The sequence below is a fragment of the Malania oleifera genome, chromosome 8, assembly GCF_029873635.1.
Source record: "Malania oleifera isolate guangnan ecotype guangnan chromosome 8, ASM2987363v1, whole genome shotgun sequence".
NCBI lineage: Eukaryota > Viridiplantae > Streptophyta > Magnoliopsida > Santalales > Ximeniaceae > Malania > Malania oleifera.
In genome coordinates, this window is record NC_080424.1 from 36527265 (window position 1) to 36544119 (window position 16855).

Below are 16855 nucleotides of genomic sequence, written 5' to 3' on the forward strand. Positions count from 1 at the left end.
GGGCTAGGATGAGAAGTACCAGTTGGTTACTTGTCTGGTCAAGGGATGCAATGGGAAGAGAAGCTTGCTGGAACGCCTAATACTGCTAGAATTTGGAATACTCTTCCTCTGAAATATATATACTACGCTGCTCCCCACTTGACATTGAAGGTGTGGAGTCTGTCATGGTTGCATTGGCAACACAACAAGGTTTATTGTGGAAATTCCAACACTGCTTAATAGTATTACCTCTTCGTCCACAATAAGCGCACCTATGAGGAGTGCCTTAACCTTGTCCATCTCTTCCATCACAAAACCACTCAAGCCACCTTGATAACTTGTGCAGCTGCTTAGCTAAAAACCAGAATCACCCTGCATGGCAAAGGCTATCCTCTTAGAAGCAGGTGCATGGACAGGGGAATGTGTATTGGAGGAAGCATGAAGGACACAAGAATAAACATTGACAAATAATGGCAACTCTGCACCACGAAGTATCTGAGACCGGACTGCATCAAATTCAGGTTTCAACCCCGCTAGAACCTGAAGAAATGTCATCTCCCTGCTCTGATTCTGCATCTTGCGAACAGTGGTGCTTATAGGTTGGCACGATGTTAAGCACCTCATCAATACACTTCATCTCTGCAAAATAATCAGCAACACTCATATCTCCTTGTTGTAATTGGAAGTACTCCAAGGATAAATCATACATACGTGTAATGTTACTAGAATACAACAACTTAACATAATCCCAATCTCCTTGTATGCATCCAAATGCATGCACATCCATCCAACTCAGGGTTCCATCAAGTTCCACAAGAGGGCAACAATCAAAACAGCTTCTTGAGTCTTTCTTTTCTCTTCTCATCAAAGGATCCAGATTGGAACAAGTGGTCATATTTTCCTAACACGGTTAAATAGACCCTAACAGCCTTAGACCACTGAACATAATTCTTTCTATCCAACGTTTTGGTTGTTATCTACGGCAGTGATGCAGGAAACATATTTTTGGGATTCATAGGCTCCATCCCAGCACTCACAAAATAAACCAATGTTAGACAAGAGGAACAATCAGACTAACAGGAACAACCACAAACAAGGTCAGCCACCAAAACAACCATGAATGAGTCGCCAAAAACCTAATATAACACTGCCACAGCCCCACAAAATCAATCTATGAATGCTGCCACTGCTCCAAGAGACTCACCGATGGACCTTATTAATACTGAAAAACAACCACCAGATTGCCACAAGTGCATGGTTGGAAAAGGTTGGATTTTTTAACAAAAAAACATGCCCAATAGGTTGGTATTATGCTCTATGGAAGTAATCAAGGCATTCTGCAGAACAAATGCAGCGAAAGGTGGCTGGAAAGTGCTCAAGCACCGGTACATGGGTTGGCACTGCTAACAGTCAGCCCGTATGTAGGGGTCCATGAAGAGGTTTCCAGCAATGAGATTTTTTGAATTTACAGATCAGAGGGTTTTGTTGTTGGTAGTATGATTGGTTTGTAAAATATGGAAGGGTTTTGAAGGTTCTGAGAACAGCAGCGACAGCCAAGGAATTTTCTGATGACAGCTGAGTTTTCCGGCAATCCCTGGACTGATTTGCTATAGGAGTGTGGTCGATCGTCCTATACTGGCTGATTTGCTTAGGATGGCTAGGTTTAGGGTTTGGTTTGGTGGTAGGGTTTAGGGTATAGGATTTGGTTTGGTTTGCTGGTGGTGTTAGGGTTTAGGTTGGATCTTCTCTGATACCATGTTGTAATTTGGAGTAAAACAGAAGACCTAATACTGCGATAGGTCTCTTCCTCTATTTATAATATATATAGAGTACATTCTAATGATCGTAGATTCATAATACCCTTACTAACTATCATTTATTAACATAGCACAAACACATTAATGATAGTAAATGTATTAAATAACCATTAGTAAAAACTAAAAACAAGAAGGATATGAATAGCTTTCATACTTTTAAATAATAATAAATAATGAATTTTCTGTTTTTTTATTATTTATGAATTTCATTTATACTAATTGAATACTTTTAATATTATGATTATTGTATTATAGCTATTGCACCTTATCTGTGCTATTTATAACATTTTAGTTCTAAATCTTGCAGTATTATTTCTATTAGTATCATCTAAAATTCCGTAGAAGAAATTCCATGCTTTCTTGCATATTTCTATCATTTTTTAGAATCTATATTGGAATTGACATTGACATCAAAATTTCCATTGAAATTTCTGTACTTTTATAGCCTTAAAATTTTAGTCAAAATTGAAATTTAAGACCTTGATTTCAACTAACCAAATGGTCTTTTTACCTTTCCGACCTCGGACCACAAAATCTCATGAACTTTTCTTAACTTCTTAGCAACACTAACAAGCATCCTAAAAAGACAAAAGGAATAGAGAACAAAGGAGCTTCTATAAAAGTGTAATATGCCCTCTCAAAGTAAAAGACTCCGAGCATGCAACCTCCTAGCTAGCTTTTCTACCTTTGGTTTCCAAAAGGTGCACTTCTAGGATTACCACCATAACGAAGACATAAATATGAAGCAAGCCAACTATGAATTATACAACATGCCAAATCTGCAAAAATAAGTAAAAAGCCCCAGTCTAAATCAATACCCGCTAAATCACACTTAGAAAGTTTAACCGTCGCAATTATTGTCCACTTTTAAAACTTTTTCTTAAATTTTCAAAAGATTGCGCATGGTAACAAAAAATCCAAAGTGTGAGAGAGATTGCATCATCAATTTAAGCAAGAAATAATCAACTCATCAGAACCCACCATAAGGCCCTTAATCACAACCCTCTTCACACCACGACCAATCACCCTTCGAAGAAAATCTACCACAATAATAAACACTGTAGGCTGCCATCTAACCGAACACGAATCAAGAACAATTGTGCACTGATCAAACACAACCCTAGGCACAGTTTCTTGAGATAATTTAGGAAAAGAGTTCTCCCATTCACCTATTCATTTATCATGAGAACTCTATCAATATGAGTGGCAACAGTCATTCCGCCAGTTGCAAACCAAGTAAAATTCATCATTGTTCAACTCTAAATTGTTCAAACAACAATTCTTGATAAACTCATCAAAATCCATTATACTAGCTGCAATCTAGAAACCGTAACTTCTCATATGAAAATCTAATAGCATTAAAATCAACCCCACCACCCAACAAGGTGCACAAAAACTGAAAGCATCTAACAACTTCCATAACAAGATCCAAAGATGAGGCCAATTAGGACCCTAAACCAAGGTAAACCACTGCAATCCCCTACCTTTAACCTTTAACTGAACTGATATGGAAAAGGATGCAACAAACTTATTAACCAAACCACCAACCCTAGTAACCCACACAATAAGAGTACCTCCTCAAGAATAATAGCTAGAAAAATCAACCCGTCTTTAAGTCTAGACTCCCCAATTCTCCTAACAAAGAACCCATCCGCATCGTCTCCTAAGAGACAACCTAGTGGTTATAGATTGGGACTTCCACATAGGCTTGGGTTTGAATCCTCAAAGGGATAGGAAGGGGTATGGCTTGGAGATGGGCTACCTCCCATTGTGTAGCCGAGGCATAGTATGGCCTTCCGTATTGGGGATTTTTTTTGGGGGGGGGGAACCATTTGCATTTTTGACTTAGTTTCTTGAATCATAAGCCAACCAAAGCATACTTTAAGGACCACTTGCCTAATCTGAATTCTCTTCCTTGAATCACCTAGAGCCTTAAAGTTCCAACTCAGAATCTTCATTTGAAGATCTTCTAACCCCAACCCCTAGTCCCTACTACCCCTACTATCTACAAAAATAATAGAGCTAGCTAACTTCCATAATTCTTTCTCCATTTTCTTTTTCTTTACCTCCCCCATCTAAAAGGAAACTACCACCTTGGCCTCCTTACCAGCCAAACTAACCAACTTAATGGTTAACTCATCTAACTAAGCATGTGGGTCCCTATCGTCCACCCCACTACATAGATAATCAATAATTATGACATTATCCTTTTCCTTTGAACCCTCATGGCATTAGATAAATCTTCAACCAATTACACTTCTCTTGGAACAACTAGAATGCCAATATTAGTTTTAATATCTAACTCAAGAGCTCTCGCAATTTGCTTTCAGATAAAGGATTTAGGAATAGAACACTTGAAACAACAGAAAGGGCTAGAATCAAGCCTCTCAATAGGGGGTACTTGGAGAAGCCTCCAACCTCGCAAGAACCACAATCTAATTGCCTTCACTACTAGATCAAACTTTTGATTTTCATTCAAGCAATCAACCTCAAAAGCCTTATCTCTTATATATAATGTTGTTCCCTCATTCATACCAGTTTCTTTGTTGCCGTCTGATCTACTAATTGCTTTGCTTTTCAAAGAGCTTTGATTTATGTTATAAAAGTCATTGGCTACACTAGGACATCAATATGATCCCTCAATATATCCAAATAATTAAGCTCTCATCCAAATTATTATCAAGCTCTCTAAACCCATCATCTCATCTTCCAAATGAGAGCCATCCACGTTAGAGTCTGTCGTAGACACTAAACCAAATTTATTCTTAATATATGGGGTTATCCCTATCACTTGTCTCAAGCCTGTAGTAATGGTTTTCACCAGCACTTCACTATACCCATTGGACCCCCTTCCAAATCCCTCTTCTTCAGTTAAGCTACATGTTGCTTTAGGTATGACATAACCGCTTCTACAGTCCCTCCAACCAAGGTCGCATATGAAGGACCAAACAGCCTCCATATACTTGCAGCTTCACGATTCCTATTTTCTCGAGATACATGGTCATCCAAACCTTCCTAATAATGCCCTGTATCAACCCTTGATCTGTCCAACATGTGACTCTGAGGTGAGTCGTCCTTGGTTTCTAAGGTTCCAAATCCTGTCGTAGCCATCAAGGCCTTAATGCATGTTCGTCTTTGCCATCTTCATCCTGCACTTGCATTTGATTTTTTCCTATAAGCTGCCAAGGCTGATGTTTTTGGTTTTACAGACACCAAGCAGTTGTAGTTAAATAATCTCTCTTGTTAAAATCCTACTTTTTCAAACTAGGAAAGTGGGCCTCATTAGATAACTCTCAAGCCCAAATTTTCCAAGGACATCAATATCTCGTCATTTGAAGGAGAGCCTTGGCGCAATGGTAGAGTTGTCACTGGTCGCAAGTTTGAGGTATGAAAACAGCCTATGCAAGGTATGGTTGCATACTATAGACCCATTGTGGTTTTACCCTTCCCCGAACCCCACATGTGCGGGATGTGCACTGGGCTGCCCTTTAATAATATTTGGTCATTCTTACTAGCCCAACTAGAGTTGCATACAGCCCTGGTTGTCCAAAATTTGAAAAAGATTTATTCCCATCTCTAGGATAAGGATTTCTCCCTCCTAATTTTATTCTTTCCAACACAAACGCAATGCCTTCTTGGATATGTGAGGTTCCTCAAAAGTTGGAAGTCCTCCATTCTTGAACCTCGGTATGTCCTTCTTCACAACCTCAGCATATTGTGGCCTCTAAGACACAATCAATAGAACGTAGATGTCCTACCTAGCTCCCTCTCCTTTAGCAATATTGGACAAGCCACATTCCTTTCATGCCAACTATTTACCTACCTGTTGCCCATCTCCGTTGCAGCTTTCCTTTCATTGATCCGTTATACCACAAGTAGGAATCTTGGTCATTGTTTCTAGAGATGCCACTAGACTTCTGCCTCCAATCCATCTAGAACTTTCACCACATTGCTCTTTCTAGATGCCATGATCTTTTTACTGGAAAGGACATGGCTCCATGTGTTTGGCGTAAATCATATAAGCAACAGCCACTCATCAATCCTGAAAGTTTTAAACCATGGATAATTTGATTTAGCTGCCCAAGATATTTATGCTCCAAAACCCATTTCTATTCATTAAGGAGTAGTAATATAAGGATAAGCGTCTGATGGTGAGCTCCATGTTATGTTATTTCATATCGCTCACTCAAAAGAATGTGGTAGTTTTTTTTTTTGGTCTATTTTTATGGTTCAAGAAAAAGCCATCCTAAGACTTGGTCATGAAATCAAAACCCGGTGACAGACTAGTTTATCCCATGGGGGCAACAAATATCCCAAAATGTTTCATAATGCATTTAATTTTCCCTTCATACCATGTTAAAGTACCACTTTACCTAAAAGCTTAAGTTGTCAAGTTGTTGGCCAACAATGTATGTGGAGCATTAAAAACTAGGAAAGAGGGTGGTGGGAATAAGACATTTCATAAAGCAATCAAGACAACCAGAATGCATTTTAAGACATCAACAATGTGAAAATATGGAAAATTTTCAAAACTATGAACGTAAGAAAAGATCCCCCAAAAAAAAGCCTATTAATGAAGTTATACTTAAAATATATAATAATTTATATACTCTAGGTATAAATAAGAGGGAAAATGCATATTTATACTCGCTAGAGATAGAGAATGAAAGAATAGAGACCTAGATAATGTCAAATGTATTTAAAATGAGGATGATAGTGTTTTAGTTAAAGAGGGCATAAAAAAAGATGATAAACCTATTTTATTAAAATATTTAATAGAAACCTACTATTATGCTTAAACTTAGACTTGACAAATGAGAAAATGGATTATAAGGGATTTTCTTTGGTGAGGGGTAGGGAAAAGGAAGGATCATTTGGATAAGTGGGAGGTGATGTGCTGGTCTAAGGAGGAGGGAGGGGTGGGTCTTGGTAATTTGGTGATTTGATGTCCAAAAACACAGATCATTTGGTTAAATGGTCGTGGTGGTTTCCCTTAGAGGTAAACTCCCTTTAGCAAAGAGTTATAAGAAGTTTTACTTGCAAGTGAATGGGTGGGATGTTTATTTGGGTCTTAGATGCTTATTTGAGAGTCCTTGGAGATTCATTTTGCAGGTGTAACCTTTCTTTATCCCTTTCAAAAAATTCAAATTCAGAATAGGTAATTGTATTCGCTCTTCTAATGTGATTTGCTCATTTCTAATTCTAGACGGTGGCTCCTTATTATGTGATTTTCATTTTAGAAAGGATTTGAATGAGAAAGAGTTGGAGCCTGGGGGAGCTTCCTTCTTTGCTTGTTGTGTTGGAGGGTTGTCATATCTCTATCAGGTGTGAGGATGCTTCTAGGAAGTGGATTTTGGATTCTTTGGGGAATTATTGGTGTAAATCCTTCTCTCCTCACCTTGTCCAGGCATATGTGTCTTCCTTGTTCATCGGTGCATATGGGAGTCTAAAGTCCCTTCTAAGGTAAAGGTGTTCGTTTGTTTGGTGGTCCTTAATAGAGTTGACACCCACAATATGCTGCAGAGTAGGTCTTTGTCTCCAATTTTGTGCTTTTTGTGTGGGAGTAGGCAGGAAAACGTTCCCCATTTGTTTATACATTGCTCATTTCTTGGGATTTGGTATCTCTTCCTCCTAAAAAATTTCTAGTTGGTTGTCATTGGGTATATATTGTGAAAGTCAACACTAATGGTTCTATGGCTTGTCTAAAGGCATGTCTTGTTGCTAAGGGATATATTCAAGTGTATGATTTGGAGTATTCAAATAATTTTTCCCCAATTTCCAAAATTAACAATACGTTTGTTCATCTCCTTGTCCACCACTCACCATTGACCTATGCATAAGTTAGATGTGAAGAATGCCTTCTTGCATGATGATCTTTGGGAGGAGGTCTATAGGTAACAACCACCTAGTTTTGTTGCTCAGTGGGAGTCAAGCTTAGTCTACTGGCTCAGAAGGCATTATATGGCTTAAAACAGTTTCCTAGAGCAAGATTTGGTCGATTCGGTGTTGTAGTACTTAAGGCCTTTGACGGTGTGCAGTGGGTCAATCTGTGTTTTTATTGTCATATTTCATCGAGTGGGATTCTTCTTATTGTGTATGTCGATGCTATTGTAATTACAGGTGATGATGATCAAGGTATTCAAAACCTAAAACATTTTCTACATGCTAAGCTTTAGACCAAGATTTGGGACCATTGAAATACTTCTTGGGTATAAAAGCATCCATATCTCGTATAGGAATTGTTTTGTCATAAAGGAAGTATGTTTTTTATCTTTTGGATGAGACTGGATTGTTGGGGTCCAAACGAGTTGATACACCCATGGATCCTAACAGCAAACTAGTGTCAGATATAGGTGATTTGTTACCTAATCCAGGATAACAACAAAGATTTGTTGGAAAGTTAAATTATCTCATAGTCACTCAATCAGATACATCTTTCATAATAAGTGCAGTTACTCAATTTCTGGATTCTCCGATGACAAGTCATTGGGACGCAACAATTTGCATCTTCAACCATCTCAAGGGTGTACTTGGAAGAGATCTCTTAATAATGAGATCACAGCTACACTTATATTTAGGAATATATTGACGCAAATTAGGTCGGATCACCTTCAAAAAAAATAACCACAATAGGGTATTGCATCTTGTTGGTGGTAACTTGGTCTCCTAGAAGAGTAAGAAAGAAACCATAGTGGCTAGGTCAAGTGCTGAGTCAGAGTATAGGGCCATGGATCACACTACATGCGAGCTTGTTTGGTTGAAAAACATGTTTAAAGAATTGTGTTTTCCACATTCTTGGTCTATGGAGTTGATGTGTGATAATCAAGCTATTCTTTATATTGCCTCCAACTCCATCTTCCATAAGTGGACAAAACACATTGAAGTTGATTGTCACTTTGTTCAAGAGAACCTTGTGCAGAAGCTCATCATCTGCTTATGTGAAGTCCGATAAGCAGCATGATGATTTGTTTATCAAAGCTTTGGGGGGTGTTTGTGTTAATTTATTTGAAACAAGCGAGGACCTCATGATATTTATGCTCTAGCTTGAGGGGGAGTGTTAATGGGTTTTCTAGTCATTTATTAGTGTCATCGTTATGGTAATAAGTGAGAGTTAGTAAGGGTATTATGGTCATCAAAATGTACATGATATATACTGAAAATAGAGGAAGATACCTATCACTGCGTTAGATCTTCTATTTTACTCCAAATTATAACAATTTCAATAATAGGAAAAAAAAAAGACAAATTAAGAGGAAAATTTCAATTCAGGTTTAGAATCTCAAATTTTAATTTCAATGAAATTTCATTCCATAGTTAAAATTTTGATATTTCATTAAAATGTCAAGATTTTGAAGACTTTTGGATGACTCGTGGAAATTTCAATGGAAATTTTGTAAAATGGAAATTCATTATTAATGCTACTCATAAGAGTCCTTGCAAATTTATTTCTCAGATTTTTCACTTCTTCCTTGAGATGGATTCCTTGTTGGTAAAGGATAGAGAGTTTGTTTTTGGGAGGACTTGTAGATTGCCACCTTTTTCTAATATGTTCCTCATTTTTACTGCCTCTCAAATTTCACAAAGCCCCAATATCTAATTTTTTGGTTTGCAAGGATGCTATTGTCCTGTGGAATTTTTTCAGGGGTATTTGAGAGAGCAAAGCAGCACTGGCCAAACTCTTGGGGGGCGATTGATCCTTCATTCCTTCTTCTCATGCTGATTGTACAGTTTGGGCCTTGGATGAGTAAGGAGGGACTTCTTGTATATCATTTTTTAGTGATCCAACTTGTGATTCTTATGGTTCTCATTTTCCTAAAACCGGAAACCTAGAACTCCATCTAAAAGTAGGGATATTATTTGGCCATATTTCTTGACAAGATCAACAGATTAAACACCAGTGATCCACTTCAGGTTAGAAGAATTTCAAAGCTTTGTCTCCAGACGTTTGTTTTCTTTGATACCAAAGCAATCAAATGAATGCTCATTTAATTTTGCATTGCCTTTTTCTTTAGGGCATTTGAAGTAGGCTTTCGGATATATTTGGGGAAAACTGAGTGCCTTTTTCTTTGAAAGGTTTTTTTTCCTTCAAATTTATAAGGGATTTGGAGGTCATAAGGAAGCAAAAATTATTTGGGTGAGTGCAAGTATTTTTAATTGCAGCATAACTCTAGAATTTTTAAAGGCTGAAGGAACAAGATTTGGTGCACAGTAGGGTTCTTTTCCTGGCTTCTTTTGGTGTTCTACTTTTGGTTAGTTTCCAGGGGTGCATTATAAACTGGAGAACCTTGTTATTTTTAGTTGTTTTCATTTAAGGTTCTGTTTCAGTAAAAACACTGCTTGTCCACTGTTGTGTTGTATCCGTTCCCCCTTTTCTTTCTAATACAATTTTTCCTTTTATCCAAAAAACTCTTTTCACACACTAACCAAAATTCCTAACCTTGATGAATTTTCAACCTCAATCTCATGAAATTCGCTGCCTTTGTCCAACTCATCACACCATCTTTTACACCCAACCCCTTTTCCACCCTTATCAACCTTTTTTTTTTGGAATCACTCACTGTACCAGGCTACCTTCTTGAAGGAAATTCTGAGTACGCTGCTCTCAACGAAGCCTTTGCTCCTCAAATTTTTATGCATTTCACCTCCTCATTGTCTCACCATTAATTGAGCAGCATCCTCATAGGGATGGCAATCAAACTCCTAAAGTCACAATTAACCAGCCCTTGACTACCATAGGAACACATCCGCTGAACCACCTGCATCTGACTACTAATGTTAGCCTGTTTATTCTCCACCTGGCCCCGCCTGCTGACAAGGCAGCTGGCCAGATGAAGATGGTTGATCAATTATGCTTGCATCTCATCCAATGTTCTCCACCCACTACACCTTACAGTCTTTCCCAAATCCCAATTGGTTCATTTCCCTGCTGTTGGGTGTAGATTGTATTGGTTGTGCAATACAACCATATTTCAAGTGTTAAGATCTCCATCATTTGTATATATGTGACCTATAAAAGACAACTGAATGGCATTAAATAAAGGGAGAAAGAACAATAGAGAAGAAAAGCAAAACAGAACAGAAACAGAGTTACAGAGGCTCTCTCAAGTCAAACCCCAATTCCTCACTCCATAATTTGATTTCTAGTTATCAACTTAGGCTTTGTTTTTTAACTCCTTTTTTCGCTTCATATTGGATAAATACTGATAACGCTTGGATAGATAATCAAACAAAAATATTTATTAAATAATTAATCAATTATACAATAGGAAAAACCTGCTATGAAGAAAGTATGAGGCTCCATCCTATGGAAGAGTAATGCAGGAAATTTTACAACAGTTTGCAAAGATGGAAGATTCTTTCGGGCAAAAACAACCACAACTTGAGGTTCTAGCTTGATTCATAAGCCCTAAAATTGTGCTCAAGCTTGATTTAGCACAATTGCCGTGCTCAATACAAACTTAGCTGGCTCCTCCATTTGAAAATCATAGTAAGGGGATTTATAATTTGAAATAGAATCCATTTTTGAAGAAAAGCATCATATAAAGACAGCAGTTTACCAAACACATGAGGCTACCATCAATTGGTACTACAGCGAAAAAAGGAAAAGTAAATGATTAACATAAAACAGTAGATGATCTATCCAGCTTGAGTCAAAATCCTTTGAGCTCCCTTGCTATGATATATATGATTGAAGTCTGGATCATAGAGTTTTATAGATGTTTGTCCAAGGAAAAAATAAGATGAAGGCTGAGGCATGTTAATATGGTAAGGTATGAAGAAAAGGGGATGAGATACATAAAAGAAAAATGAACTTCCTCCTCTGCTTCAATCAGTCAAATTGAACCAATGAAGAGATCTTTGAGTATCCTTCTAGTGAGAAATACAAGGAGAACTCACAAATTTGAGGTTCCGATTCAGCAAAGATCGAAGGATGGTTGCTCTTTGACTAAACTGCAGAGAAGTTGTAGGAGCTGCTTGTGTTTCTGATGGTCTACCTGCCAGTTGAAGCTCTAACAGCAACGTAGCAGCAATTTTGAACTGGCCATAAAATCATACCTATTTTTAAAAACTTAAATTAAAAAAAACAAATAAAAAAATAAGAAGATCCTGGTGAAGTACAATGTCCTATGAAGCTTCAATCTGTCTAACTTGTCTTTCGTTAGAATTGAGCAGCAACACAGAGAGCATAGTCCCAAGCAGAGCCAAGAAGCAACTTCAGGGAAAGAACTCTTGCGCCCTGAAACCAAGGGTGAAAGTTTACAACATAAATGGGTCTTTCTTTCTTCTTTACTTCAACTTGAGAAAAGAGGCAGAAGAGTGTTGGAGAAAATATGGTTAAAGGGAAAAGAAGAAATTTTTATGGGAATGGTGGCATCCTTTTGGGGGAACATGCATAAGGCCGGATACATCATTTGGGCTCTCCAGTTGATATCTGCGTTTAGAGCATATTCAAGAGATCAGGAACCTCTGTGGAGTTCTTATTGACATGGATGAAAGTATGAAACCACTAAACATAGAACTCTTTTAGATGAGCTAGACAGAAAGTGAGGCTAAAAAATAGACAAATGCCAGCTGTAATTATTGCTTCATGGAGAGGATGGGGTTGCAAGAACAGGGGGCAGCTGGTGTTAGATCTCAATCAAAATTTAAATTAGAATGGAAGTGGTCAGAACAAATGGTACAGTTGCAAGAACGAGCATGAGCTTTTAAAAGAAAGAGGGAAGAAAGAGATATAGACAAGCTGGGCTCACATCACAGGCCCATCATTCCCAAAAACCCAGCTTAACTGCTTAGAGCCCACATCCCATGCACAACAAATTATAACTGGGCTTCAAAAGAATAGGTCCAAAGAGAAACAGATTTCAGGGAACAAGATGGACTTTCATCTTCCACTCATACTTCATGTTAAGGATTTGTGGGCCTGGAAATATAGATGGAAAACAAGAGAGCACAAAGACTCGGTAGAAAGCAACAGCATTTCCATCAGAGCTCAGACAGGATCTCTGATGCCGCTCATGGAATTTTCAAGTTTGCAACTCCACTGGAACACACTGTTGCTCCCATCAAGAATGACCAACAGATTTGTGACTGCCAGAAGAGGAGGTGAAAGAGTGCAGCCAGATTGGAATAATCTTTCTCAGTGAGGACAGCAACTGGGAGCAGGAAAAAGGTTCAAAGCAGGTGCTAAAGAGGATGGCACAAGTCTGTAGAGCATACAGAGTTTCTTTCAAAGGATTTGAAGGTAAAGCTAATAAGCTATTTGCAAACATTTAAAAAAAAAAAAATTGCAAGATAGGAGAATCCATTTTTGGTAGGATCATTGAATCAGGGACGCTCCTTTGGCAATCATGTATCCTTGCCTCTTTCGTTTATCGTCTCTTCATGATACCCTGTTCCTGCTTTCTTTCTCTCGCATGAAGGTGGGAATTCTTGAGATTTTCATTTTGTGAGGAAACTTAATGAGAGAAACCATGCCCCTTTGATTAATGTGCTTCATTCTTCTCAGTTCCATATGGGGAGTGACAAGAGTTTGGGGTTTGGGCTCCCCTATGGAATTCTCTTTTAAATCTTTCTTCTCACTTGATTCATAATCCTAGAGCTACTTCTTTTGTCCCCTTCTCTTTGATTTGGAAACAGCTAAACTCCCTTCTACGGTTAAGGCCTTTATGTGTACAGCAATCTTGGAAAAAATTAATACCAATGACTTGTTTCAGAAACAAAGAACTAATAAGTTATTGCCACCCAATGTACGTGTCCTTTGCTCTAAGAGTAGGGAGACTTGTTCTCACTTACTTTTACCTTGTCACTTCTATTAAATCCCCTGGAGCGAGTTTTTTGGTATTGCTGGAGTGTTGGGTGCACTATTCTTCTTTGGAGGCGTCTTGTTCTATGTTGTTCAGGGGGTTTTTGAAGGGGAAGGAGAGGGGCTTTGTGGCAAAGTTCATTTATGGCTATCTTTAGGTGCATATAGACAGAATAAAATGCCAGAATTTTCAAGAATTTGGAGATTTCTGTTGTCTTATCTTGGAATAGAGTTGAGCTCCTTGCTTCGTTGTGGGTTTCGACAAATGGGTTCATTCAGCATTTACCATGCACACATATACAGTGAGACTGGGTTGCTTTACTCCAGTAGCTGTTTTGTAACTATTTGTTTTCATTTTTTATTTTTTGTAGCTAGTTTTTTTCATTTTTAGAGATTTTTTTATTGTTTTTCTTCTTCTCTCTTGGATGACGTCTTATCCTCCCATTTTTTCTTTCTTTTTTTCTTGTGTAATCCATTTTTCTCTCACTCTAATAAAATTCTTTGTTCATCAAAAAAGGAGGGAGTAACTCTCAAGAATATAAATAGTGAAGCCAAAAGAAAGGCGTAACTAAAATATTTACAATGCTCAAACTATGACAAAGGAGGGAGAGAGAGAGAGAAGGAGAGCAGGCAAGGGGGATAGCGAAGTCGTGAAACTGAACATCAAGACTTGGAACTTGAGGAGTTTCAATGACAAAATTAAGACATATAAATCGCTTCCAGAAGGACTAAGAACCGCACTAGACTTGGTTCAGGAAACTAAGCTAGATCTTTATGAGAGACTATCAGACTAGTTTGCATCAGCAAACAGATAGACTAGTGTGGTAATGAAGCAAATGGAACAGCTGGAGGAACCCTGATAAAGTAGAACAATGACCTGTTTCAACTATTAAATGTAATCAAGGAACAGTACTCTTTTTCTTGCAACTTCAGACTTTTGGCTACTAGGAAACAGTGGATTTTGACTGGAATTTATGGAAGAAGAGAAGGAAATGCAAAGAGACAGTGTTTGGCATGAACCAGCCATGACTAGGGAGAATTGGGATGACCCATGGTGTACTGCTAGAGATTTTAACTTAGTGCTGCATCCATATGAAAGAAACAGCCTGTGCGGAGGGCACAATCACTTTCCACATTCAGAAGCCCTCACTGATTTAATGCTTAAGGAAGCGAATTTCACCAGGACCAACTTTTGAGACAAGCAAACATTCTCAAGGCAGGACAGATTTGTCATCTTTTCCACATAGGATTGAGGAATACTGGCTCCTGAAGGAGCTACTCCCTATACCCACACCAGATAACCATCCAATCTATTGGACCAATGAGGACAAGAAGAGGTAAATCCCCTTTTAGTTTCAAGAGCATGCGTCTAATAAGGAAGGTTTTGGAAGTTTGATGAATGATAAGAGTCAGCAATTTAGACCAAGAAGCTGAAACTGCTGAACAACCTGAAGCAATAAAACAATGGAGGAGGGACTGTTGGATCATGGTCATTTGGGGTCTTAAATCACTGCCTTTTGGTTGAATGGCTGTGGAAGCTTAACTCCGAGGTGAATTCCCCTTGGCACAAAGTTATAGAAAATAAAATTGGTTACAAGTCAAGGGTGGGATGCTAATTTGAGCATGAGAAGTTCTTCAGGGACTCCTTGGAGGTTCATTTCACAGGTTTACACTTCATAAGGAGCAGCTACTTCCTTTAGTCTTTTTGCAACTCCCCGTAGTAGTCTTTTTAGTAATACAAAGTTATAAACACCTCTATTGATTTAAAAAAAGTAACTTGTACAGGTTTTTCAACAGGAATACCTCTGGAAAATATCTTCTTCATCAACATCATCAATAGAAGAAACCCAATTTAAGTCGCAGAAACCATCTAATCCCATATCATCACGAGGCCCTTCATTTGCAATTTCAGTTGAAGTGACTTTCGGGACAGAACCACTCTCATCATACTTTCTCTGGCCAAAAAGCCAATTCGGGCTTTTTAGTTGTATTTCACTGCCAAAAACAAAACACATGTTTGACAATCATTAGTGACATATACTAAAGTAATTTAGTTTAAGAAAAGTTTCCAAAAGTAACAGCAACCAACCAACCCATATAGGTTAAGAAAGTTAAATGAATTAATGTCTTTTCTTTTACAAAGATAGACAACTATTCTAACAAAGAAGTTCAATTGGTTTCAAAACAAAATTGGGAGCTGAAAAAAGAAGATGAAAAAATAGGAACCACCAAAACAATCATTGGCATATTAAAATTCGAGTTAGTTTTATGAAAATAGTAAAACTACAAATAAGATGCAAGAAGTAATATATTGCAAACAAAAAAATGCCCACAACTATGTCTGATAAAAACAAAATTAAAATGTTGAAGACAGACTGGACATCTTCTAGGATATTATATGAATATCAAATGTTAGTTAGAAGTGAAATTCAAACAGTTAACCTGCAGACATAATCTGAGAACCAACATCCACAAACAAGAAAAAAGAATCAGAAATAATAAAAAATATGACAATCATCAGAGAGTTAGGAAAATAACCTATCAATATTTACGTAATGTTAAGCACTGCAGTGTAAATATGTGCATGAGAGAGAGATAACAAGAGTTTAACCGGAAAAGAATAAGGCATAAAATAAGCATAATTGCTCAAACAGAGATAAAATTACGCTGCATCTGGTGCCACCCCAGAATTTCCTATGCCACCACCTGGCTTTTGGTCTGGTTCACAGCAAAGCCTTACATTCTTTATTGAACTGCATGTCCTCTGTATTAATTTTTCAAATGATGTTAATTTAATATGCAAGAAATCTTCCCTGCAAGCTGGAACGGGCGCAAGAAGAGTTCCAGCTCTTCCCCCAGGTTTAGCATCAACTGATGAACTGCACAGTTTAGGAAAGAAAAGAATTAGCAATAAAGGCAAGAATATATGCACAAATGCACACATCCAAAATTGAGCATCAAAATATACAGATGGTACGCCTTTCAAATGAACACACCATTGGGATCAACAAAATATAAATAAACAGCCTAAACACTCCGTACAAGTTGAATATAATATTAAATGCATGTATATGAACCTAAATTTATGCATGGATCAACAGTAAGTTTGAACAGAACAAACACAATAATTGTACCTTGAATCTGGAAAGAGGTCATCTCCAATTCCAGATACATGAAGATAGTAGTCAGAATCCAACTCCCAAAGAGCAGGCTTCCCTTCCTGTGGCTGGAAGTAACCCAAAAATCTGGCAGAATC

At 37.8% G+C, this 16855-nt stretch overlaps 1 protein-coding gene across 2 annotated transcripts in view; it reads right to left on the reverse strand.

The window, feature by feature from the left end:
- LOC131161603 (phosphatidylinositol-3-phosphatase SAC1) overlaps nucleotides 1–16855 on the reverse strand; it is a 114607-nt gene that overhangs the window by 35954 nt on the left and 61798 nt on the right. For both annotated transcript variants that reach the window (XM_058117473.1, XM_058117470.1), the window contains exons 12-14: nucleotides 16734–16844; nucleotides 16266–16478; nucleotides 15403–15594 (exon numbers count right to left, since the gene is read on the reverse strand). In XM_058117473.1, coding sequence (XP_057973456.1) covers nucleotides 15403–15594; nucleotides 16266–16478; nucleotides 16734–16844 — 516 coding nt within the window. The remainder of the gene's footprint in view (nucleotides 1–15402; nucleotides 15595–16265; nucleotides 16479–16733; nucleotides 16845–16855) is intronic.